The sequence below is a fragment of the Varanus komodoensis genome, unplaced genomic scaffold (assembly GCF_004798865.1).
Source record: "Varanus komodoensis strain SLA01 unplaced genomic scaffold, ASM479886v1 scaffold117, whole genome shotgun sequence".
NCBI lineage: Eukaryota > Metazoa > Chordata > Lepidosauria > Squamata > Varanidae > Varanus > Varanus komodoensis.
Window position 1 is genome coordinate 557,744 of NW_025335336.1, and position 21,500 is coordinate 579,243.

General features: G+C 70.3%; 1 protein-coding gene across 5 annotated transcripts in view; it reads left to right on the top strand.

Annotated features, from left to right (window-relative positions):
- ZNF335 (zinc finger protein 335) overlaps window positions 1–12,543 on the top strand; it is a 12,951-nt gene extending 408 nt beyond the window's left edge. For 2 of the 5 annotated variants that reach the window (XM_044421298.1, XM_044421302.1), the window contains exons 2-29: window positions 366–480; window positions 754–968; window positions 1,175–1,448; window positions 1,607–1,684; window positions 1,921–2,184; window positions 2,654–2,794; window positions 2,891–3,043; window positions 4,884–5,136; window positions 5,219–5,396; window positions 5,478–5,590; window positions 5,738–5,756; window positions 5,968–6,084; window positions 6,163–6,239; window positions 6,322–6,482; window positions 7,352–7,584; window positions 7,655–7,751; window positions 8,091–8,185; window positions 8,273–8,514; window positions 8,737–8,857; window positions 8,977–9,303; window positions 9,574–9,716; window positions 9,841–9,980; window positions 10,127–10,230; window positions 11,285–11,365; window positions 11,468–11,551; window positions 11,633–11,698; window positions 11,832–11,913; window positions 12,289–12,543. In XM_044421298.1, coding sequence (XP_044277233.1) covers window positions 366–480; window positions 754–968; window positions 1,175–1,448; window positions 1,607–1,684; window positions 1,921–2,184; window positions 2,654–2,794; window positions 2,891–3,043; window positions 4,884–5,136; window positions 5,219–5,396; window positions 5,478–5,590; window positions 5,738–5,756; window positions 5,968–6,084; window positions 6,163–6,239; window positions 6,322–6,482; window positions 7,352–7,584; window positions 7,655–7,751; window positions 8,091–8,185; window positions 8,273–8,514; window positions 8,737–8,857; window positions 8,977–9,303; window positions 9,574–9,716; window positions 9,841–9,980; window positions 10,127–10,230; window positions 11,285–11,365; window positions 11,468–11,551; window positions 11,633–11,698; window positions 11,832–11,913; window positions 12,289–12,407 — 4,092 coding nt within the window. In that variant the 3' untranslated portion in view covers window positions 12,408–12,543. The remainder of the gene's footprint in view (window positions 1–365; window positions 481–753; window positions 969–1,174; window positions 1,449–1,606; window positions 1,685–1,920; window positions 2,185–2,653; window positions 2,795–2,890; window positions 3,044–4,883; window positions 5,137–5,218; window positions 5,397–5,477; window positions 5,591–5,737; window positions 5,757–5,967; window positions 6,085–6,162; window positions 6,240–6,321; window positions 6,483–7,351; window positions 7,585–7,654; window positions 7,752–8,090; window positions 8,186–8,272; window positions 8,515–8,736; window positions 8,858–8,976; window positions 9,304–9,573; window positions 9,717–9,840; window positions 9,981–10,126; window positions 10,231–11,284; window positions 11,366–11,467; window positions 11,552–11,632; window positions 11,699–11,831; window positions 11,914–12,288) is intronic. The other 3 variants (XM_044421299.1, XM_044421300.1, XM_044421301.1) reach the window with 3 other exon arrangements.
- Window positions 12,544–21,500: the final 8,957 nt, after the last annotated feature.

The following is a 21,500-nucleotide window of genomic DNA, read 5'->3' on the forward strand; positions in this document are numbered from 1 at the left end:
CGCCGGGACCGCCGCCGCCGCCCGGGCGGGGCGAGGCAGGGCGCCTGCCGGTCGCGATGCGGCGCCCCCGCAGGCGCGGCGCCCCCTCGGGCGCTGCCATGCCTGGCCTGGCGGCGGGAGCGCGGGCGCAGCTCGTGCGAATGACGGGCGCCCAAAGGCGGCCCGAGCGGCCGGGCCGGTGGGCCCCGACGGCCGCCCCTTCCCTGGACGTGGCCGCCTGCAGGCAGCGCCCCCCGCCGAGCCCGCGCTTCTGGCGGCCTCTGAATAACGCGAGGGCAGGGTTCGGCCTGCCCTCTGCGGCGCGGGGCCCGGGCGGGCGCATGGGTCTCCTGGGGGAGTTGACTGGCCCTCCTCTCCCTGTTTAGCGTGAAAGCTGCTGGGTGCCGGACTGCCCTGAGCCCACCTCTCCTGCAAGAACAGCCAGCGCGGTGGTTTGGCCCACCTTGGACTGTTCCCATTGCATTCCGGCGCTGCGTTCAGGTGAGCATTACAAGCAAAACAGCTCCAGCGGTGCAGTTTCAGGCCCATCGTGCTGATTTGGAGAGGCAACTTCGGAGCTGCAGCTTTGAAACAGCTGCTCCGTTGGCTTGTCTTTTGATCCAGTGGGGTCCCTTTTGTTTTGTGAACAGAACCCATTTTTTCATGGTTCAGTATTTGCAGTTGCGGTTCACTTTGTCAGAAGATGATGGGTAGCAGTATATGCCATATCCAGAAACTTGGTGAAAAGTGAGGGATATTTTCTTTGCCCTGCAGCTTTGGCCATGGAAGCAGAGAACGAAGTGGAAAGCAGCAGCGATGCAGCCCCTCGGCTGGGGCAGCAGGAAGAGCCTTCGGAAAGTGGCCTTGGAATGGAGACCTCGGAGGCCATGTCTGCAGATAGCAGTGATGCCGCGTTGTTGGCCATCACCCTCTCGGAAGCCGATGAATCTGGCGTAGGCCAGAGCTCAGACAGCGGAGGGGTCTCCTTGGTATGGAGCAAGCCACTTCTAGGCCTGCCTTGCGGTGGGGAACCCCCTGTTCCAGCTGGGGTGGGACCGAGCGGGCCAAGGGGAAGAAGGCTAACACAGGCCGCCTGGTGGAAGCAGCCAGAGCCCGGGGGCGTCTGCTGCTGCTCTCCTGCTGGCCATGTGGACTCGACCGGAGTCCGGCAGCCGCTTTCCCTCCCCCTGTGCAGGCAGAAGTAGCCGAGAGCAGCTCGAGCGTTGATGACCTGCCCAGGGCCTACTTGCCAGACTCCTCCTCCCTCGCACAATCCACCCTGGTCTCCAGCATCTCCGCAGCGAGCCAGTCCGCCCTGGCTTCCCAGTCCCCTCCGGGCCTGGTTCACTCCAGTATCCTTGTAGAGGGCGCTCCCGTTGTGTCCGACTCCGCAGCCTCTACCTCGTCTGACCTGGGCTCCACCATCGACAAGATCATAGAGTCCACCATTGGACCGGATGCCATCCAGAGTGAGCGAGCAGTGATTTCGGAGGGAGTTGGGAGGAGCTGCAGGCACGGGAGCGAGGGTCCTCCTCCCGTTGCCGTTTCCCGTGACTCGTGTGCGTCGCTGCCCGTCCGCGGCACAGTTCCTGCAAGAAACGGAAGCTCCTTTTCTGTTCTGGTGCAGGATGCATCGCTGCGACCAGCGAGGAGGACGGCGGGGCACAGACTACCCAGTACCTCATCCTGCAGGGCCCCGACGATGGTGAGGAGAGGCCCTTGGGCGTTTCTTGCCTGCCTGATGGACGGCGTTTCCGGACAAGCAGCCCCGTGCCCTTCGGTCGGGGCTGGGAAGGCTGAGAGGCGGCAGTCCCGGCCTTGGCCAGCAGGCGCTGTGGTGGCGGCTGGAGGGGCCTTTGTGGCCAGGGGAGCCTGGGGGCGGTGCGTGCAGCTGTGGCGTGCTCCCGACCGGCCCTGCGTGTGCTTGCTCCCCGGCCTCAGGTGCGCCTGCTGTGCCCTGCGTGGCCAGCTCTGCCCTGGCAGCTGAGGCCGTGGCCGACGGCCCCACCTCCACCTGCGTGGAGCAGCCCAGCCCACCGGAGCAGCCCGGGCAGCTCGGCCCGACGGGGGAGCCCGACCTGGAAAGCCTGGAGCTGCTGATGGAGGTGGTGGTGGTGCAGCAGTTCAAGTGCAAGATGTGTCGGTACAAGAGCGCCTCCAAGCAGACCCTCATCCAGCACATGCGGGAGCGGCACTTCCAGCCTGGTGCGCCTGGCCGGGGCGGGATGTGGCGTGGGGGGCCCCTCCGGCGGGCAGCGGAGGGCGGCTCGCGTGGCCCGGGCCTTCCGCCGCAGGAGGGCTGCTGTGCGGCAGGACCTGGCATCACGTGCTGGGAGCGCGGTTGGTGGCTTTAGCCAGCTTCACTGGGCCTGGCACGACGGGCACCTGTGAGCGAGGCGGAGCACGGCAGGGCCCTGGCATTCGCTTCTCAGCCCCACCCCTCTTCTGGATCCTGAGGTCTCTCTGGATGGCTCTGTGAGGCAGCAGACCTTGGGGGAAGGAGTGGGGGAGCGAGCGCGCGCCAGCTTGGGGTGCTGAGTGAGATGCCCTCGCGTGGTGAATATGAGCTCTGCACGTGCCCCCCGGGGTGGGGAGCCGGGCAGCCTCTCCCAGGCCGGGTGCTCGGGAGGAGGAGGCCGGGCCCATGCCAGCAACCGCCTTGCTGCTTTCCCAGCCTCGGCTCGTAGCCTAAAGAGGGGCCGCCCGCGTAAAGGGGCACCTGTGCCAAAGACCCTCGAAAGCAAGAAGCCGGAGGAGGAGGAGGAGGAAGAGGAGGAGGACATTGTGGATGCCGGCGCCATCGATGACGCGAAAGGTATTGATCGGAGGCCGCGTGAGTGACCGCCGGGCTCTCTTGCACGCACCCCGTCGTGCGGCTGAACGCGCGTCCGTTTCGCTTCTTCCATCGCAGATGACAGTGACTACAACCCAGCCGAGGATGAGACCCGGGGGCGCCTGCCCAAGCTCAGCCGTCCCCTTCCCACCTCCAGTGAGGAGCGGCAGCCGCGGCGTCGAGGAAGGCCTCGCAAATTCCCTCGCCTGGAGGTCCCCCCTCAGCCAGAGGGTAAGACTTCTGTGGCGCGTCGCAGCATCAGCAGAACCGCAGTGATTAATAGCATCTGTTCCCTGGTGTTTTCCTAACAGACCCCAGTGCTGGGCTTGCTTTCTCCCCACCTTTCGAGCACTCATGTTCAGAAATGCAGCCCAGCGCCAGGATCTCCCTTGGGTGCGAGGTGCCGGTTGAGCGTGTCTCCGGCCAGCGATGGCCCGGGCGCCCCAGCCACACCGGAAGTCAGTGCAGGCGACACGCCGTTGCCTGTGGTTGTGCTCGCGCGATCGTGTGCTCTGGGTTTCTGGGCACATTTTTTCAGCCCTCTGTGACCCCTGTTGGGAATGCTGCTCCCACACCACCGTTGGAAGCACCGGGCGCTCTTCCTGCAGTCTTCTCCTGCGTCTGGTTTGAAAAGGGGGGCTGTGGGAACGGCGTGGGTGCCGGCAGTCTCTGGGCCTCTTGGGAGTTTCCTGTGGTGTCGTTTGCTCAGACGTCACGATGGCCAGAAGCGGGACACGAGAAGCCTGGTCCGCCAGGCTCAGGCTTTGGTGCAGCGTGTGCGCTTCACAGTCTTGGTGTGCTCTGGACTGCCGTTTTGTGGACTCCTTCCCAGACGTGGCATGACCGAGAGTAGCGGGCCTGGTAGAGAGGAAGGCGAGGGGGCCCTCCCCCTGCAGTGGCACACCGAGTCTTGCCGTGTCGCGGCCCGCGCTGTCCAGAGGCAGGGCTCACTCCTCAGCGGCTTTGCTGGGAGAGCTCATTCCCTGGGGGACGGACGAGGCCATCGCAAGAGGAAGGCCAAGCGCTCTTCTCACGGATGCCGGAGCGTGGCGCACGGAATCATCGAGTCAAGTTGCGACAACCCAGCTTCCGGCTAGATACCAGAAAGTTGGCTCGCTGCCGGAGCGACGTGACGGTGCAAGCAGCTGCCTGGGGAGGTCGCGGGCTCTCCCCCTCTGGAGGCATTTGCGGCGAAACTGGGCAGCCCTGTGAGTGGGAGGGCGGCCTGCGCTGAGCAGGGGGTGGACCCGGGGGCCTTCTGGCCCTTTCCAATCCTGCCCTTCTATGCTTCCGTGAAGCTCCAGGGCGGTTGTGATAGGCTGCAGTGCACTGGCCTGCAGCCACAGAGTGGAACTCAGTGGGAGCACCTGCTGCGTTCTGCATGTAGGAAGAGAGGGTCGAATGCGCGGCTGGGGGATGCCTGGGTCAGCAGCACTGCAAGCGGGAAGGAGCCCTGAATGCTCTGGGTCGCACAGCTGAGTCCGAGTCAGCACTGTGATGAGGGCGGGAGAAAGCAAATGCTGTATCGGGATGCATTCCGGGAGGTCCTGGTTCCCCTCCCTTTTGCCCCATCGGGAGCCCTGCGCCCAGTTCTGGGCTCCGTTGTTTAAGAAAGATGCAGACAAGCTGGGAAGGGTTCAGAGGATGATCCGGGGCCTGGAAGCAAAGCCTCAAGAAGAGAAAACGATGGGGAGAGATGGCGGCATCTGCAGGTCCTTGAAAGGCTGTCTCAGAGAGGCAGGATGGGATCTCTGCTTGGCCTTCCCGGAGAGCGGGCCCCTCGTTGTTCTAACGGGCTCACATTTCAGCAAGCCAAATTCTGGCTTGCTTCAGGAAGAACTCGTGGTGAGGAATGCTTTAGCCGGAGTCCTGCGCTGGGCGGGAGGTTGGACTCGGGGCCACATGGCAGCCTCCTCCGGTCCTGGTCCTGCTCTCGCGTGCGGCTGCGCTCGCCTCCAGGCCCCCTGCCAAAGAGGCGCCGTTGCCTGCTCCCGGGCTCGGGAGCCCTGCGTCTCCCCAGATCTGAGCCGCCTCCGTCGGCCTCCCTGACTCATGCCACGCTTTCCCACAGGTGGAGAGGAAGGGGAGCCTGGAGTCTCATCACAGCGTGCCCCCCAGAGGGAGCAGCCGGGCCCGGAGGCCGCCAGCTCCTCCGACCAGGCGCCTGCGTGTGGCAAAAGCCTCGTGGAGCCCTCCGTGAGCCAGTCGGACTCGGAGAACAGGGACCCCTCCTCGCAGGCCGAACCGGAGGCGGCCCCCCGGCGGCGAGGCCGGCCCCCGCACTGCTTCCTGGGCAAGAAGTACCGCAAGTACATGGGGCGGAGGTGAGCGGATGCCTGCGTGCCCGGGAGGAGGGCTGCCCCCGTGCCGCCCCCGTGCCGAGCGCCTCTCCCTCCGCTGCCGCAGGTACAGCGACAGGTCCAGCAAGCCGCGGATGCGGCCCTTCCTGTGCCGGATCTGCAGCTCCCGCTTCCTCACCCACGAGGACTTGTGCTTCCACGTCAACTCGCACGAGGGAGGCGACCCGCAGCTGTTCCGCTGCCTGCAGTGCAGCTACCGCTCCCGGCGCTGGTCCTCGCTGAAGGTGAGCTGCCCGGCGGCCCCAGGTGCCCGGCCCCGGCGGCCCCAGGCGCCCGGGGCTCAGCCCGTCTCTCTGCCCCCGCAGGAGCACATGTTCAACCACGTGGGCAGCAAGCCCTACAAGTGCGAGGAGTGCGACTACACCAGCGTGTACAAGAAGGACGTCATCCGGCACTCGGCCGTGCACAACCGCGACAAGTAGGCGGCGTTTTTCTCTGCTGACCCCGCGGGGACCCTGGCGTGCGCCCCCGTCGCGGCAATGAACTCGGCGGGGGGCCCAAGTCGCCCCTTCTGCCAGGCTGTGCTTCGGCTGCCTGACCGGCTTCTTTTCTCCGTTTCTTTTAGGAAGAAGAGAGCCGACCCGGTGAGTGCGCCGTCCTCGGCGCTGTGGCCTCCTCTCGCGTAGCTTTCCCGCCTCGGGGAAGGGCTCGGCGCTCGCGCGTCCCGCTCGGCTCGGGGCGGGCTGCTGCCGCGGATGCGGGGAGCTGGGCCTCGCTGCCGCCCGCGGCTGGGCTGGCGGTTGCCTCCGCCCCCGGGCCGCCCTGCTCAGGCTCGGGGCTTCCTTGTCTCCGCAGCCCCCCAAGCGGAGCACCTTCCCCTGCCCCGTGTGCAGCCGCGTCTACCCCATGCAGAAGCGGCTCACCCAGCACATGAAGACGCACAGCACCGAGAAGCCGCACATGTGCGACAAGGTGGGTGGAGGGGGGGCGGGGGGCGGGGGCGGCGCCTCTGCGCACGCGATGCGAATGGCGCCCTTTGCTTCCTTGCAGTGCGGAAAGTCCTTCAAGAAGCGCTACACCTTCAAGATGCACCTGCTGACCCACATCCAGGCGGTGGCCAAGCACTGGTAGCCGTCGCGTCGCGTCCGGGTGGCGGGGGCCCAGCCCGTGGGGCCCCCGCCGCCCCGTGACCGTGCTCTCCCCCGCCAGGTTCAAGTGCGAGTTCTGCGAACACGCCTGCGAGGACAAGAAGCAGCTGCTGAACCACCAGCTGCTGCACGTGGACGACAAGCCCTTCCGCTGCCGGCTCTGCGCCTACGCCACCGTCCGCGAGGACTTCCTGCTCTCCCACGTGGCCGTCAAGCACACGGGTGGGGGCCGCGGGGGGGCTGGCCTTGCTGCCCCGGGCGTGGGCTGGGGGGCGGACGTGCCTGGCGGCAGGGCCTGCTGGCACCGGGCTGCCAGCCCCGCCGCTCCCGCGGGGGCTCCTGCAGAGTCCTCTGCCCCGGGAGCCCCCTGCCTCCGCGGCTCAGGCTGGGCACTGCCCCCAGACTGGGGCCGGAGGGTCCCGCTCCGTGCCCCTTCCCGCGCGAGCAGGGGAGCAGGGAGTGCCGGGCCCTGCCGGCTTGAGTGCCGTCCGCGCACCGCCCTGCAGCCATGCCGAGGATTCTCGTGGGGCCAAGAGGCCCCCCAGCTGCTGGTGGCTTGCCAGCCGAACCCGCCCTCCTGCCTCGGGGCCACTGCCAAAACCCCTCGGCAGCCCTCTGGGCTCCAGCCAGAGCGCGAAGGCGGCCGCCTGCTGGAGGGGCCTCGGGAGCACTGGGCCGCGGGACGGTCCTGCGGCCCCCGTGGCTCCCCGGAGCAGGAGGCCTGGCTTGACCCTGCCAGCATCTCTAAGCGGCCAAGAGTCCCACCTGAAGCCCCGGCGGGACTTGGCCCGCCCAGTGACAGGAGCGCTGGCCTGATAGACCAAACCTGGGCAGATTATTATGGGCTGTACCGCAGCGCCTCCCCTTCAAGCGGCATGGTGGTTTTACTCCCAGGATAGTGGCCCTGGGGCTTTTGCGGTCGGGCACCGGAAAATCCCTCGCCGCCTTCCCGGAGCGCCAGTGCTGCCCCTCTGTTCCGCCCTGGCAGGGCCCCCCAAGGGGGAGCCGGAACGCCCCCTCGGCCCTTCCCAGCCGCCAGGTCCCCAAGGGGAGTGGCTGAGGCTCAGCCCGCGCGCCGCTGTCCCCTGCAGGGGAGAAGCCGTTCGCCTGCGAGTTCTGCCACTTCAGCACGAAGCAGAAGAAGAACCTGCGCCTCCACGTCCAGTGCCGCCACGCAGAGAGCTTCGGGGAGTGGGCCCAGCAGCACCCGGAGGAGCCCCCCTGCCGCCGCCGGCCCTTCTTCACGCTGCAGCAGATCGAGGAGCTCAAGCTGCAGCACAGCCAGGGCCAGGTGGCCGCGGAGCCTCCTGCAGCCAGCCTGCCGGTGAGTGCCCCCCCGCCCCCCGCCCCCCCCCCAGCCACCCGCCTTGCACTGCCTCCGTTCTCGCTCCCAGCAGGAGGCCTACCAGCCGGCCCCAGCCTCGCCTGCCCCGGAGCCCCCCATCCTCTCCCGAGAGCCCCTGCAAGGGACCACCATCATCTATGAGCCAGGTGTGTGCGGGGGCCCTCCGGGGGGAGGGTTCAGGGCACAATGCAAGGGCTTCTGGGGAGCCTTGAGTACCAGGCAAGCCCCGTGAGCTCTTGGAAGTCATGGGGGCGTGTCCAGCAGGGGTGCTGCCAGGTCCCGGCCTGCGTGCCACGGTTCTCCAAGCGGGACTGCCGGCGGTGCCACTTCCCACCCCTCAGGGAGGCGCCCCAGCCTCTTCTGCTTCCGCCCGGCCCATGCCTGGCGTCGTGCAGCCAGGATGGGTGACCCTTGGGGCAGCCTGGGCATCGCTCAGTCAGGGCAGAAAGTCGGATTCACCCGCTCTGCTTGCTGCCGCTCCCCAGACGTGGAGGGCTCGGCCGAGCTGGCTGCACAGACGGCGCTGGACCTGCTGCTGAACGCCAGTGGCCAGCGTGAGCTGCCCTCTGGCACGCTCGAGGTGAGCCCAGCCCCCCCCCCCCGCCTCTGCCCCGCAGCCGGGCGCCTGAACGCCAGAGCCCACTCACCGGGTCTGTCTGGCGCGCAGGTGGCGGTGGTGAAGGCGGACAGCCTGCCGAAGGCCGCCGAGTCGCAGGCGCTGGCGGAGGAGCCCCCGGCCAAGGTGTTGGCGCTGCACGTGACCGAGCCCGGTGAGGCCCTGGTGCCGGAGGGCTACGAGGAGCCGGCCCTGGCGGGCTCAGAGCTGCAGCAGGTCGCCGTCCCCTTTGCAGGCGCCACCGAATACAGCATCATCACCCCGTGCGGGGAAGCGGGCAGCGCGCTGTACGGGTGAGAGCCGGTGGCCGGCCTGCAGGGGCCGCGGGCAGGGCGGGGGCCGGGGGGTTGAAGGGCTGGGGGCTTGCCGGTGTCCTCCGGCCAGGGGACGCCTGACCTGCTCCGTCGCGCACCCGGGACGTGCTCAGGATGGTCTTTGGAACTGTGCGAGCCGGAGGGGCGGGCCGGGGTGGCAGCGCCTCCCACAGCCTGGCTCTCTGGCCTCTGCCCTGGCAGGGAGGAGGAGGGCCTGAGCCCCAGCGAGGCGGTCCGGGCCGTGATCAGGGACACGCTCACGGCCATGCTGGCTCCTGGCGGACTGGAGGAGGGCGGACAGCAGCCACCGTCTTCGGCAGAGGTGAGGCCCGGCCCGGCCCGGCCCGGCCTGGTGGGGTGGGGGGGGGGGCGACCCGGCCTGGCCCGGCCTGGCCCGGCCCGGCCCGGCAGCCGCCTGACTCCTGCTCCTGTGCCTGGCAGACGAGCGGGGAGGCCGCAGCGGCTCCGGCGGGCCTGCGGTGGCCGGTGGCACAGCACTTGACCTGGTCGGCCCACAAGGCGGTCGCGCTGGCCCCTGAGGAGCGGGATGCGCCACCACGCAAGGCCGGGCAGCCCCCGGGGAAGGCCGCCCCCCCCAGGAGGCCGCAGGGAAGGGCCCCCGCCGCCAAGAAGTTCTCCTGCAAGATCTGCACCGCCACCTTCGCCGGCCGCGCGGAGATGGAGAGCCACAAGCGCGCCCACGTCGGGCCCAGCACCTTCAAGTGCCCCGACTGCCCCTTCACGGCCGCCGCGTGGCCAGACGTCCGGGTGGGTTGCCCCGGCTTGCGAGGAGCGCTGCGCGGGCGTGTGGCCCCCCCACCGCGAGGGGAAGGGGCGGTCTGGCTCAGCTGCGCTCAGAGCACGGCTGCTGGGGGGGGCAGCGCGCAGGGGAGCCGCTGACCTCCCAGGCCGAGCGCGAGTGGGGGGATGTGGCGCTCCCCACAGGGAGAGCCTGCCCCCCGCCCCTCGAAGGGGCCCCGTGCAGGGCCTGGGGACGGGGGGGGCCCTCGCTGAGCGGCCCCCTCTGTGCCGCCACAGAGCCACACGGAGCAGCACGCCAGCCTCCGGCCGCACAAGTGCCAGCACTGCAGCTTCGCCTCCAAGAACAAGAAGGACCTGCGGCGCCACACCCTCACCCACACCAACGAGAAGCCCTTCGCCTGCCACGTCTGCGGGCAGAGGTGGGCGGCGCGGGGGCTGCCCGCTCGGGACGGGTGCCCACTCTCCCGGGCGGCTGCCTGCTGGGGCCGTGGGCACGGGGGGGTGCGTGGCACCGCCGGGCTGACGCGGGCTCCTCTCCCGCAGGTTCAACCGCAACGGCCACCTCAAGTTCCACAAGCAGAGGCTGCACAGCTCGGGGGGGAAGCCCCCGCCCGAGTCGGCCCCCGGCGCCCCGCAGACCCTCCTCCTGAGCAGCGACGAGGAGGCACTGGCCACGCTGCAGAGTGAGTCGAGGGGGCGGGCGCCCCCGGCCCCGCCACGTGCGAGGGGCACCCCCCGCGTCCCCGTCGCCATGCCGCTGGGGGGCTGCGCCGGGAGACCCGAGCAGCCCCGTTGACACGCCGCCCGGCGCTCTGCTCCCCCCGCACAGCGGCCCTGCAGTCTGGCCAGGCCGTGGCCTCGCCCGAGCGGCTCCAGCAGGCCCTGGGGCAGGAGCACTTCATCATGACCCAGGAGCAGACCGTCCCCGGCCAGGTAACCGCCCGCTGCAGCAGGCCGGGCTTTGCAGGCACAGACGCACGGCCCGCCGGGCACCCCGGCCCCTCTCGGCCCGGGCAGCCTCGCCTGGAGCCCGTGTCCTGGAAGGTTCGCTTAGGCTTGTCCACTATGGTGCCGAACCCCCAGTAGAACCGGCCCCTGAGACACACGGCCGTCCTCCCAGGGGTGGCGGGGTGGCCACTTTCGGCCCAGGGGCCCTCGAGAGGGCAGGGCAGGGCAGGGCAGGGCAGTTCGCCGGGTTTCCGCCCTCGGTGGGTGGGTGGGAATGCGGTTTGAGCAACGGCGCTTCAGGGCAAAACGCGCCCCGGCAGGGCGGGCCTGAATGCTGGGGCCGGAACTGGCCGCACGGCTGCGGGCCCTCGGGGCGCAACGACACCCCTGCACCCCGCCGGGCAGCGGCTGTGAGGAGCGCCCGTGCCCGGGGATCGGAGGCAGAACTGCCAACACTGGGCGCGAAGTCTTGGGCTGCGCCACCTGCCCGCTCTCGCTGGTGCCCTCCGCTTGCCCTTTGAAAACGTCAGCTGCCGTCGCCCTCTCTGTCTGCGGCTGTGGCTGCGGCCGGTCTCCTGGACTGGGCTTGCGCATCCCCTCTGGCGAGGCCGTGGCGTGCTGCCACACCCGCCGGGGCCGGTTCCCCCTTCCTTGGGGGGCTTGTTCCACTCCTCCGTCCACTTCTGCCTTGTGCCCCGAATGCCCGGGGCACGGAGAGCCCCAGGCAGCCTTCTCCCCGCTGCAGCCTGCGGAACGGCCCGCGAGCACCTTGGGCATCCGCGCGTGGCGCTGAGCACACAGCGTTCCCAGCCTGGCGCTTTGCCTGGCTGCCGAAGGGCGACTCTGGCTGGTGTGGCTCCCGCTCCACGGCCCCTGGAATCCCGCACCTGCGGTCCAGCGGCCGCGGATCAGGGCTGGCCCTGGGCTCCCGGGGCTAAATCGTGTGTTGGCACACCAGGAGGGGCTAGTCCGTGGGGCACGGGGGGCGGGGGGCAAGCCGGGCGCCTGGGCTGAGCTTCGGCCTCGCGCTGCCCGGCAGGAGGAGACTGTGTACATCCGGGAGATCCTGACCACGGCTGATGGGCGGATGGTGCAGCACCTGGTCACGGCGGAGAACCAGGTGGGTGCGGCACGGGGCCGGGGCCGGGGCCGGGCCGGGCCGGGTGGGGTGCGGGGCTGCTCCGGCCAGAGCGCGAGCGCCAGTGTCCCCGTCTTCCCTCAGGTGCAGTACATCATCACCCAGGAGGGCCTGCAGCACCTGCTCCCCCACGAGTACGTGGTCCTGCCCGAGGGCCACCACCTCCAGGTGAGGCGCACAGGAGCGGAGCCCTTCCCGCCGGGGCCCCCCGGCCTCTGCACGCGCTCATGGCCACCCTTCGCCCCCCAGGTGCAGGACGGGCAGATCACGCACATCCAGTACGAGCAAGGCGGCCAGCTCGTGCAAGAGCCCCAGGTACCGGGCGCCCCGGGAGGGCGGGGCGGGGCGAGGGGAGAAGCCACGGCAACAAGCCCCAGCGGGCCTCGGGGGGCGGCTGCCTGGGGGCAGTGGTGGCCCGCCCCACAGCTCTTCTCCCCGCGCTGCACAGGTCCAGTACGTCCCTCTGTCTCCGGGGCAGCAGCTCGTCACGCAGGCCCAGCTGGAGGCAGCGGCTCACTCCGCCGTGACAGGTGGGCTCCGGGGGCCCCCGGGGGGGCTCTGGCGGGCCTGCAGGGGGCAGGCAAGTGCGGGGCCGGGGGAAGGTGGCACCCTCCCGATCCCGTTGCACGGCGGTTGGGCCAGCCAGACCGGGGGGGGTGGTGGTGGAAATGGGCGTCTTGCCCATCCGGTCCTGCCGGCAGAGTGGCAGCCCCCTCTGTTCCCGTGGGAGGGGAAGGCGGTCTTCCACAGGGCCGGACTGCTCCCAGGGTCGGATCTTCACCCCATCCTGCCCTGCCCTGCCCTGCCCCCACCCACGGGCGCCTCTTGTGCTTCCTCGCTCCACTGGCCCCACGTGCCCGGCACATGCGGCTGGCCCATCCGCCCCCCCCCCCCGTCTCTTGCAGCGGTGGCGGAAGCCGCCATGGCCCAGGCCCAGGCCCCCCTCGGCACGGACCCTGCCGCCGAACAGGCCCAGCAGCTGCCTCCGGCCGTCCACTACGACATCATCACGCTGACGGAGTAGCCCCCGTGCCCGGCAGGCGCCGGCCAGGCTCCTCGTGGTCCCGGACGCGTGGCGGCGGCAGCCGGACCAGCGCCACTTCGGATCGTGCCTTCCGCAGCTGCCCGGCCGGCCCCGGCCTGCACTTGTTCCCACGGAAGGAGCTGCAGCCCCCCCCCCCCCCGGGGGGCCCGCGGACTTGGCGCTTGTGGCCAGCGTGGTCCGTGGAGGCTCCCGAGGGGCCCGGCCACGGGGCACGGGCTGCCGCCACGCGCGTGCGTTCGAATAAAGACAGAGCAGCACATGTGGAAGCGGCATCTGCCGGGAACGCGCTCCTTCGCCCCCTCCGCCCCGCCCCGCCCCGCTCCTGCCTCCTGCTGGGGTGACCTTGACTGCAGGGGGGGGGGAGCCCAGCCCCTGCCCCCGCCCCTGCCCCCCAGCATTAATCGACTGGTAAACAAGCTAAATCCCGTGTAACTCCCCAGTGCTGCCGTCGCCTCCCCGAGGGGCCGCTGGGCGGTGTTTACACGGGATTATGACAGCTAATCTGGGAACTTAACCAGGGCCACTGGCATTATGCTCCGATCACTCGTGGGACGAACGGCGGCCCCAGCCCTGATGGAGGGCACGGCCGCCCCCCGAGCCCCGGAGAGCCCAACTCCTCCCGCCGCCATGCCACGCCACGGCACGCATGGCCTCGGGGACCGGGCAGGCGCTGGGGGGAGCCTGGGGTCAGCGCAGCCCTGGGGAGCTGCGTGGTGCCCGCCGCTGCCCACCTGCTCTTCCGGGTGGCTGGGAAGCCATCTGCGGGCTCAGGTGGAAGGCCCGGGAGGCGAGGGGGCTCCGGGGAATGTAGGGCGCCCCTGCTCCGGCTCCTGTCTGGCCGTGCCGCTCCAGCTGTGCCCTCGCGCCAGAGGCGGCTGGCGCTGGGGGGAGCATTAGGGAGGCCAGGCTGCGCACGGCCAGATTACAGGCCATTATCTAATAAAACCGGATCGTCGCGCCGGCCTGCGGGTGGGGGGGCTGCGGGGAGTCCTCTGGGGACAAGGTCGTGCGCCAGATGTGGGGCGCGGCAGCCGGAGCAGCAGGAGGTCTGCTGGCGACGGATGGCCCCTGTGTGGACCCCATCCAAGGTGTGGCAGCCGCACGGGGTGGAAGCTCCAGTCGACTCCCTGCCGGGGGCAGCTCCGCGGGGAGGCAGGTCCCCCCTCCCCGGGCCCGCTGCCGGGGGTTGGCTGCCCCGTTGCCAGCCTGAGCTGCGCGAGGAGTGGCCGGCGCCCTTCGGGGGCGGGTCCCCATGCTGTCCCACCCTCGGTCCTGCCCGCGTGTGTGGTGACCACGTGCTGAATGCCCCCCAAAGGCCCATGAAATGGGGGTGGGCGGAAGGCCCCGGGCAGGGGCAGTGGCAGGGAAGTGGGGGCGGGGGGAGGCGCTTCTGCCTGCCTGAAGAGTGTAGGAAAGGACGTGGCCGGGTTCAGGCGGCTGCTGAGGCCGCAGCAGCCCATCTGGGCCTCGGGTCCCAGGAGCCTGTGGCCCAAGCAGCACTCGGGGTGCCCGTCCAGCTCTTGTGCCAGTCGCTGAAGAGCCGAGCTGCCGGTCCAAAGATGCGCTACGGGCAGGCAGGGCGCCAAGCGGAGGCTGCCAGTGCCCCGGGCCGCTCCTTCCCTCTGCTCTGCGGGGCAGTTCAGCTCGGGCTGGAAGGCCGCCTGTGCCCAGGGCCGGTTCCAGTGAGCGGCTGGGAGAAGCCGCCTGGGAACTGGTTTGGGCTAAAGGCTGAACTGCCGGCTCTGCTGACGCCTGCCCCCAAGGAGGCCGAGGGCCGGAGCGCCCTAGTGGCCCCTTGCAGGCTCTCCACCAGGAGCCCCAGTCCCATCCCTGCCCCGGTGCCTGTGGGGATGGTCTCCTCTGTGGGAAGCTGGGGGATCGCCCCACCCCCGAGACGGGCCATCCCGGGTGTGCGCACCGCATCCGGGAAACGCACGCAAGGACAGCGGTTTGACCGAGTGCCTTCCTCCAGAGGAGGGCGGGACTGAGCGCCCCTGCAAGCGGCGGTGCCCAGCAGAGCTCTGCACCCGCGGATGCCCGGGAGGGAAACGTGCCGGGAGCGGGGCTCCCCGGCGCCCCCTTCCCCTGCGGAGGGCGACCTGGATGGCGGGGCTGCGAGGCGCTTCCCGCTGCGGAGGCGCCAGCTCGGGGCCGCGCTCCCCGCAGAGCCCCGACGGCCGGGAAGCTGCTGCGGAGCCCCCGCTGGGGAGCCCCCTCCCGGCGCTGCGGCGCAAAGTGACCTTCGCCCTTGAGCGGGTTGGTGCTCTTAATACCCGGCGGGAGCTCTTAAGGGGAGATTTAAGGTGGGCGGCGAGCCGCCCCAGGCGCTAATCCCGCCGCCCCGGGCGGCTGGTGGGCCTGCTGCTCCCGCCCGCGCGAACAGCTACCTGGGGCGGTGGCGAGCGGCCGGGGCGGCGGCTTCCCACGCAGCCGCCTCGGGACGGGACTGGGCGGCGCGCCTCCGCCTGCCCGGCAGCCGGCAGGAGAGGGCCGGGGGTTGGCTGGCGCCTGGCTCCGCCGGGCCCGGGAGGGAGGCGCCGTTGGCCCCCGCTGGCCGGGAGAGGCTCCAGCCTGGGCCGCCCCCGTGCACCGGCCTGCCGCTCTCCGGCGCCGCCTCGGTGCGCCCCTGTCGGGCTTGCTGGGCCCGCGGGCGCCCGTGCCCCAGAGCCGCTGCGGGCGCGCCTGGCCCGGGGCCTCTGCGCCTGGCGGGTGGATGCCGGCGCCGGGCAGGGCCGCTCCCGGCCAGCGCGCGCAGTTCCCGGGCGCAAGAGGACGGGGGTGGGGCGCGCTCTGTGCGCGGCGGGCGGGCCTGCTCTGCGCTCCCCCTCGGCGCCTGCCCGGCGCAGCCCCAAAGCGGGTCCGGCAGCGCCGCCTCCCCTCGCCCGGCTTCAGGCTGCCCTTCACGTGCCCCTCGGCGGCCCGTCCGCGCTTGACTGGCCGGTGCGCGCAGTGAGCGACGGAGGAGGCCGCAGCCCCCGCGCAGCGCAGGGCCGCCCAGCAGCCCAGCCGTCTCCTGCGCAGGGACGAATTAGGAGGGGAACAGACAATAAAATGGAAATGGAACACCTGGTGCGACTATTGTGCGGCTGCACTCGGAATAACCTGCCCAACTTCGGTCACCGCCCCTCCAAACAGACATTCTAGAATTTGGGGAGGCTCCCAAAGGGCAACTCGGGCGACTCTGCGCCTGCCAGGAAAGGCTGTGGCCACGAGGGAAATGGGGTGGGGCGCAGAAGTACCAGGTGCGGGGAAAGCTGCTGGCAGTCATGCGCCACAGACAGACAGACAGACAGACAGACAGACAGACAGACACACACACACACACACACACACACACACCCCGCCACACACACACACCCCCGCCACACACACACACACACACACACACCCCGCCATCCGTCTCTTCACAGCCTGGGCATTAAGGCAGGGCAGCAGCGGCAGTGAGAGCCTACAGCAGACGCCTCCCGGGGCAGTGGGTCTGGCGCTCGGGGCGGGGGGGGGGGGGGGGGGGGGGGGGGGGGGGGGGGGCGGCCCGGGCGTCCATGGGCACCGTCTCCCAGCGCTGGGGAAGAGACCCGAGAGCCACACGGCTGGGTGCAGCCCCTGCAGGACAATGGCTGGGGGACACGGGTCTCCCGTGGGGCACGTCAGGCCCTCCTGGCTCCCGGCCTGGCTCCTCCCACCGAGAGGCCCTCCAGAAGGAGCGCCTCGGCAGGACCCAGCCCTCGTCGTCCAGAAGGGGCGCGAGGCCAGGCTAGGGCCGTCTCAGCCCAGGCTCCACGCCAGGCCTGGCGCGTGTGGCCTGGGGGCTTGCCCCTCCTCCCCTCATGGAGTGGGCGGGCTGGGACGCGGCTGGGCCCCCCAGGTGAATGCAGCACCTGAGTCAGTGGGGGGGGGGCTGGTTGCGCCATGAGGGGGAGGCCCATGTGCCTGATGCCGAGAGCAGGGGGGGCTCGCCTCCGCTTCTGGCTTCGCGGCCAGGCCTGGAGCCCTCCTGCCCAGCCCATCACTCTCTGGACTTCGCCTCAGCTTCAGCGCAGCCGCCCTGGGGTTCTGCTGGTTCTGAGTAGCGCACCCAGGTCCTCCTCCGCCTCCCTGCCTGCGGCTCCTGGTCCTGGGACATGCGGGGATCGGGGTGCAATGTCTGATGCTGGAAGGGGGCCTCAGCGAAGCCTCTGGGCTGCAGGCCCCCTTCCCAGCCCCCCAGAACTCCCCCTTCTTCAGTCCAAGCAAGATGAGTTGACGTGCATAATGGACACGCTTCGTGTTCAGCTCTTCTTTGTTTCTGAAGGGTTTGGATTCGGCTCTCGTGGCAGCATGCGAGCCCCCCAGCCCCTCGCCTCGCCTTGCCTCCTCTGCCCAGCCAGAGACCCCAAGGATCCGGTTCATTTTGTGGCTTGTGCCACCTTTGTCATTCATTCTTTCCATTTCGTTTGTGAACTGCTGCACAGCCCAAATTCTCTGGGCGGTTTACACAATCCATAACAATATATGGTAAGAATGCAAATAAAATACCAGAAAAATGTTTAAAACATTTAAACCCAGAAGATTAAAAGCAAACAATACAAAGAGTAATAGAAGAATGATTCTGGGAAACAGCTGGCAGTGCGCCTCAAGCCCCGGCGGCCAGTAAGTCTTCAACGGCCTCAGAAAAGAGGGGGTGTCTTAACCCTCAGGCAGAAGGCAGGTTCCGCACCAGCTGGGAGGCAGTGTGCCCACCACCGAGGGCCCAGCCATGTCGGGGGGACAGGCCCGGGTGGGAAGGGGGCATCTTCGGTGGACCTGCTGCTTCCTGGGGCAGGCTTCTCGGGGCAGGTTTTCCCATCCTCTCTGAGCTAGCAGTGAGTGATCAAGGAGGAGCACTTGGGGCAGAGGTGGACAGCGCCAGGAACGTGCTGGCCCAGTGCACAGCTGCTGCGGAGGCGAACCCCACGCCAGGCAGAATCGGGGACACCACAGAAAAGAGAACTGCCAGAATCTCACTTCCCTCATACAAATCCCAGGGGCACCCGTGTCCGGAAGACTGTCCAGTTTTAGACACCTTACCTGGGAAAGGCAACACTGACCGGAGGCTCTAGAAACCCTAATTCACACCTTGCTCTACCCCCAGAAAGAGCCAGGCAGCTGGTGAAGCTGCGCAAGAGCGGAATTGCATGTGCCCAGCACCCGCCCCGTCAGCGCTGCAGCCCGCTTCCTCTGCCGGGATGCATGGGCCCGAGAGGAGCAGAGCCTTCCCTGTGGTGGCTCCCAATGCGTTCGTGTCATCTCAGGGTGGGGTTTTTAGGTGGCTTTCCGCTTCCAAAGGTGTGGTGTTTTGCTTGCTGTGTTCTTCGCCTCCCTAGTGCCAAAGCATGGCCCACAGCGACCTCTCTCCACCGAGGTCCACCGCAGACACCGGTCTCACAGCGCTTGGCCGACGATGGCCGGCCCCGGAGACTCGTGCGGGCAGGGCTGGTGCTGATGCTCTGGGCGTGGAGCCTGCGGAAGGAGCTGGGCTGCCAGATGTGGCGCCGTGAGGCTGTCCCTTTAAAGTCGGCTGGGCCGTGCTAATGCCCTCGTGGGCCGCCGGCCAGCCCCAGCCGCCTTTAAAGCTCCCTGCCCGGCGGCCTCCCTCCAGAGGCAGCCCTTCTGGCAGCATGGCAACGGGGCCGCCCCAGGAGCTGCCCCTGGGCACCGGCGACCTGGAGAGCTGCTGGGGCCCCTGGGCCGGCCGGCCAGCCCTGCTCCAGCCCCGGCCCGCCTGCCCCTACGCTGCCCTTCCTTGCTATGGCGTGCTGCCCCCGCCGCCCCTCGCTCTGTACGCCCCACCGGTAAGTGAGTCCAGCAGGGCAACTCCTGTGGATTGGCTCTGCCAGCAGCAGGGCGAGTGGAGGCGCGGGGGGGCTGCCCGAACGCCCCCTCGCTCGCCGCCTGGGCTGAAGCCTTGTGGCTCCGAGGGGCGGCCCCCACCAGCCCAGGGCGCCTTCCAGTCGCGGGGCACGCCTCCTCAGCTGCCTGACGCCGCTTCTTGGCTCAGCAACCCTCCGTGCCCGGCTTTGGAGCCCGCCGCATGCTCCTCGCTCTGGCCCGGCGTCTGACCGCGGGTCCAGCGCAGCGCCTCCCCGGCCGCGCTCTCCAAGGGCCGCGCTGGGCGCCGCGCGTGGCTGCGCCTCCCGTCCTCGCCCTCTGCAGCGCCGTCGGGGCCCGCCCGGGAGAGCGCGGGGAAGCCGCGCCGCCGGAGACGGGCTCCGCGCGACTGCCTCCGCTGCCCCGGGCCGAGCAGCCGAGGTCCCGCGGGGGTGGAGGCAGCTGCTGCGCATCTCCGAGGCATCCTGCCCGGGCGCAGGAAAGCAGGCGAGAAGGCGGGCCAAGCCGGGCCAGGGCAACGCAGCCCGACCGGGGCGGTTCCCGTACGAGCAGGTGCAGCCGGCAGGCAGCGCGCGCGTGGCGCCCGCCGTGAACCCCGCAAGCTGCAGGGGAGCCCGGGCTGATCGATGAAGCCCAGGGCGCCCCGCTCAGGCCTTTCATCGCGGTGCCCGGAGAGGGGGCTGGCGAGAGTCCAGCCTCGGCGCCGCGCCGCGCCTGCCCCCGTTCCTGGCCGCCTTGGAAGGCGCCGAGCCGCTTGCGAGGCAGCGCTGCAGGAGCCGAGGGCTCCCGCGGCCCCTCCCGCTCCGAGAGGGTGGTCCGCGGTGCCTTCGACCCGCAGGAGGGCCGGGCAGCGCCTCCACTGAGGCCCGACCTTCCTCGCAGCTGCCCGGCCGGAGCGAAGCCGGATGCGGCAACAAGAAACCGCAGGCGGCCGCCGCAACAGCCCGGCTGGCGCGGGCGGCGGAGCCACAGGCCGAGGCGACCCTCCCCGGGCACGCGAGGCGGGGAGGCCTCTGGAGCGAGGCAGCGTCACGGCGGGCGGAGCAGGGATCGCGGAGCCGAACGGACAGGGCCCCTAGGGCCACTCAGCAGCGGCCGCCCCAGCATCGAGGGGCGGAGGAGCGCGCTTGCTGCCCCCCTCCGCCGCGGCGGGCCGGGCAGGGTCGGAGGGCCCTTCCAAGGCCTGTCCTGCAGCAACGGGTCCTCCGGCCCGGCCCCAAAGCGGCCGCACCGTGCACGGGGCCAGCTGTCCAGTCACTGGGCCGGGGCGCACGAGGCCGGGGGGAGGCTCGCCGCACTGGGGGGCTCTGGTGCGCTGGGGTCGCTCCCTCCCGCCAGCCCGCGGCTCCCTTTCAGCCCGCGCGCCCTGAGTCGCCCGTCCATCTTCGCCGCTCGCCTGGAGCAACGCCGCGGTTTTCCGGGATGCGCCACGACTGCGCAGACGCCGAGCGCATTCCCGCCACCCGCGCCGCTTTGCGCCGCGCGGGGACCGGAGCGGGACGCGGCCCGAGAAGGCCTCCGCCGCCGCCCACAGCCGCGCCCGCCTCTCTGTTGCAGGTCTCGGCCGCGTACGCGCTGCCCGGCGGGCCGCCGCTGCTGTGGCCCCGCGCCGCCTTCTGCTCGCCGCCGGGGCGCCCGGGGACGGCCGACGATCCGCTGCGGGCCAAGGCGTCCGCCTCCCGGGAGAGCGCGGCTGCGCTCAAGGCCTGGCTGGGCCGCCACCGGAAGCACCCGTACCCCAGCAAGGGCGAGAAGGTGCTGCTGGCCGTGCTGAGCAGCATGACCCTGACGCAGGTCTCCACGTGGTTCGCCAACGCCCGCCGCCGCCTCAAGAAGGAGAACCGGGCGCGCTGGGGGCCCCGCCTCCCCCCGGCGGAGGGGGGCGAAGAGGAGGGCGAGGGCGAGGCGGAGGGGGGCGGCGGGGCGGAGGCCGCGGGGCCCGCCGCAGCCGCCAGCGCCCCCCGCCTCGAGACCAGACCGCCCCCAGGGACCGCCGTGCTGCCCCCGAAGCCCAAGATCTGGTGCGTGGCCGAGCTGGCAGTCGGCTGCCGGCCTGCGGGGGCTGCCCTCTGAGGGCCGGTGGTCCCCGGGCTCCCCGCGAGGTTGGAGCGGTGGGGGCTAAGGGGAGCGGGGAGCGCTCCCCCTCCATCCTGCCGTTTACCAGGGCCACCGCATGGCCGGCCCCAGAGAACTCCCACCTGGACACATCCTGCGGGAAGGGAACAGGCAGCCTCCACGCGGGGAACAGCTGCAGGGACTGACCCCAGCCGAGGGGGTCCCGGCCCCCCTCTCAGCCCCCTTCCACGATGCTCAATAAAAGCCCTTCCGTGGCCGCAGCTCCGCGCTTTTCCTTCGGTGCTCTCCGGGTGGGGGCTGGAGCCCCACCGCACTGACCCTGCAAACTCTTCCTGGAAGTGGCCCCTGCCAGGCCAGTAGACACCCCCCTGGAAGGCGAGGAGTTGTGTGTGGGGGGGGGGGGCTGGGGCACCGCCCTGCCTGCCTTGCCCAGGATGGCCAGTGGGGGTGCTGCTGCCGAGCCGCGGCCGTCATCGTGAGCGCCTCGCACTGCTGCCCCCCCCCCCCCCAGGGCTGCCCACAAGGCAGAGTCCGCAGCCTGGCAGCAGGCCCCGGGCGGCTGGCGTGCGGGGCCCAGATCGGGGAACCGTGGGGAGCGGAGGGTCAAGGGACGGGGAGCAGCGGACTTGAAACGGCCGAGAAAAGCCCCCGCCCCTCCCGATCCGCTCCTCCCGTTCTGTGAAGGCAGGCAAGATCCCGGAAGTGGTGCAGGGGCAGAAACAGCTGGACCCAGGAATCGGAGCGAAGCGACGTGGTTTGCTCAGCTGTCTGGTGGCCAAGTCCTGGATCGACATGGGCTGGACAAGCGTGGCTCGTGCGGGAATCTCTCACCAGACCCTGCTTGCTCTGCGCACCTTCCCCCGCCCCCCCAGCAGCCCCCCTCTCCTCAGTGTTGGCACAGCCACTGTCAGCCCCCCTCAACATGCCCAGGCCAGATGCCCCTTGAGGGCAGCCACCACCTCCTGAAGGAGAGAATCTGGGAAGGGCAGAGCTGGAGGAGGCCATCAGGTCCCCCCCACCCCGCTGTTGCAGGACACGGGCTCACACCCTTCCACTCGGGGCATCCAGCGGGGAGAGCCCCGTACTGCTGCCTGCAGGCGTGTCAGCTTCCAAGGCCCAGTGTCACTCACTATGGGCAAGCCCTGCTGG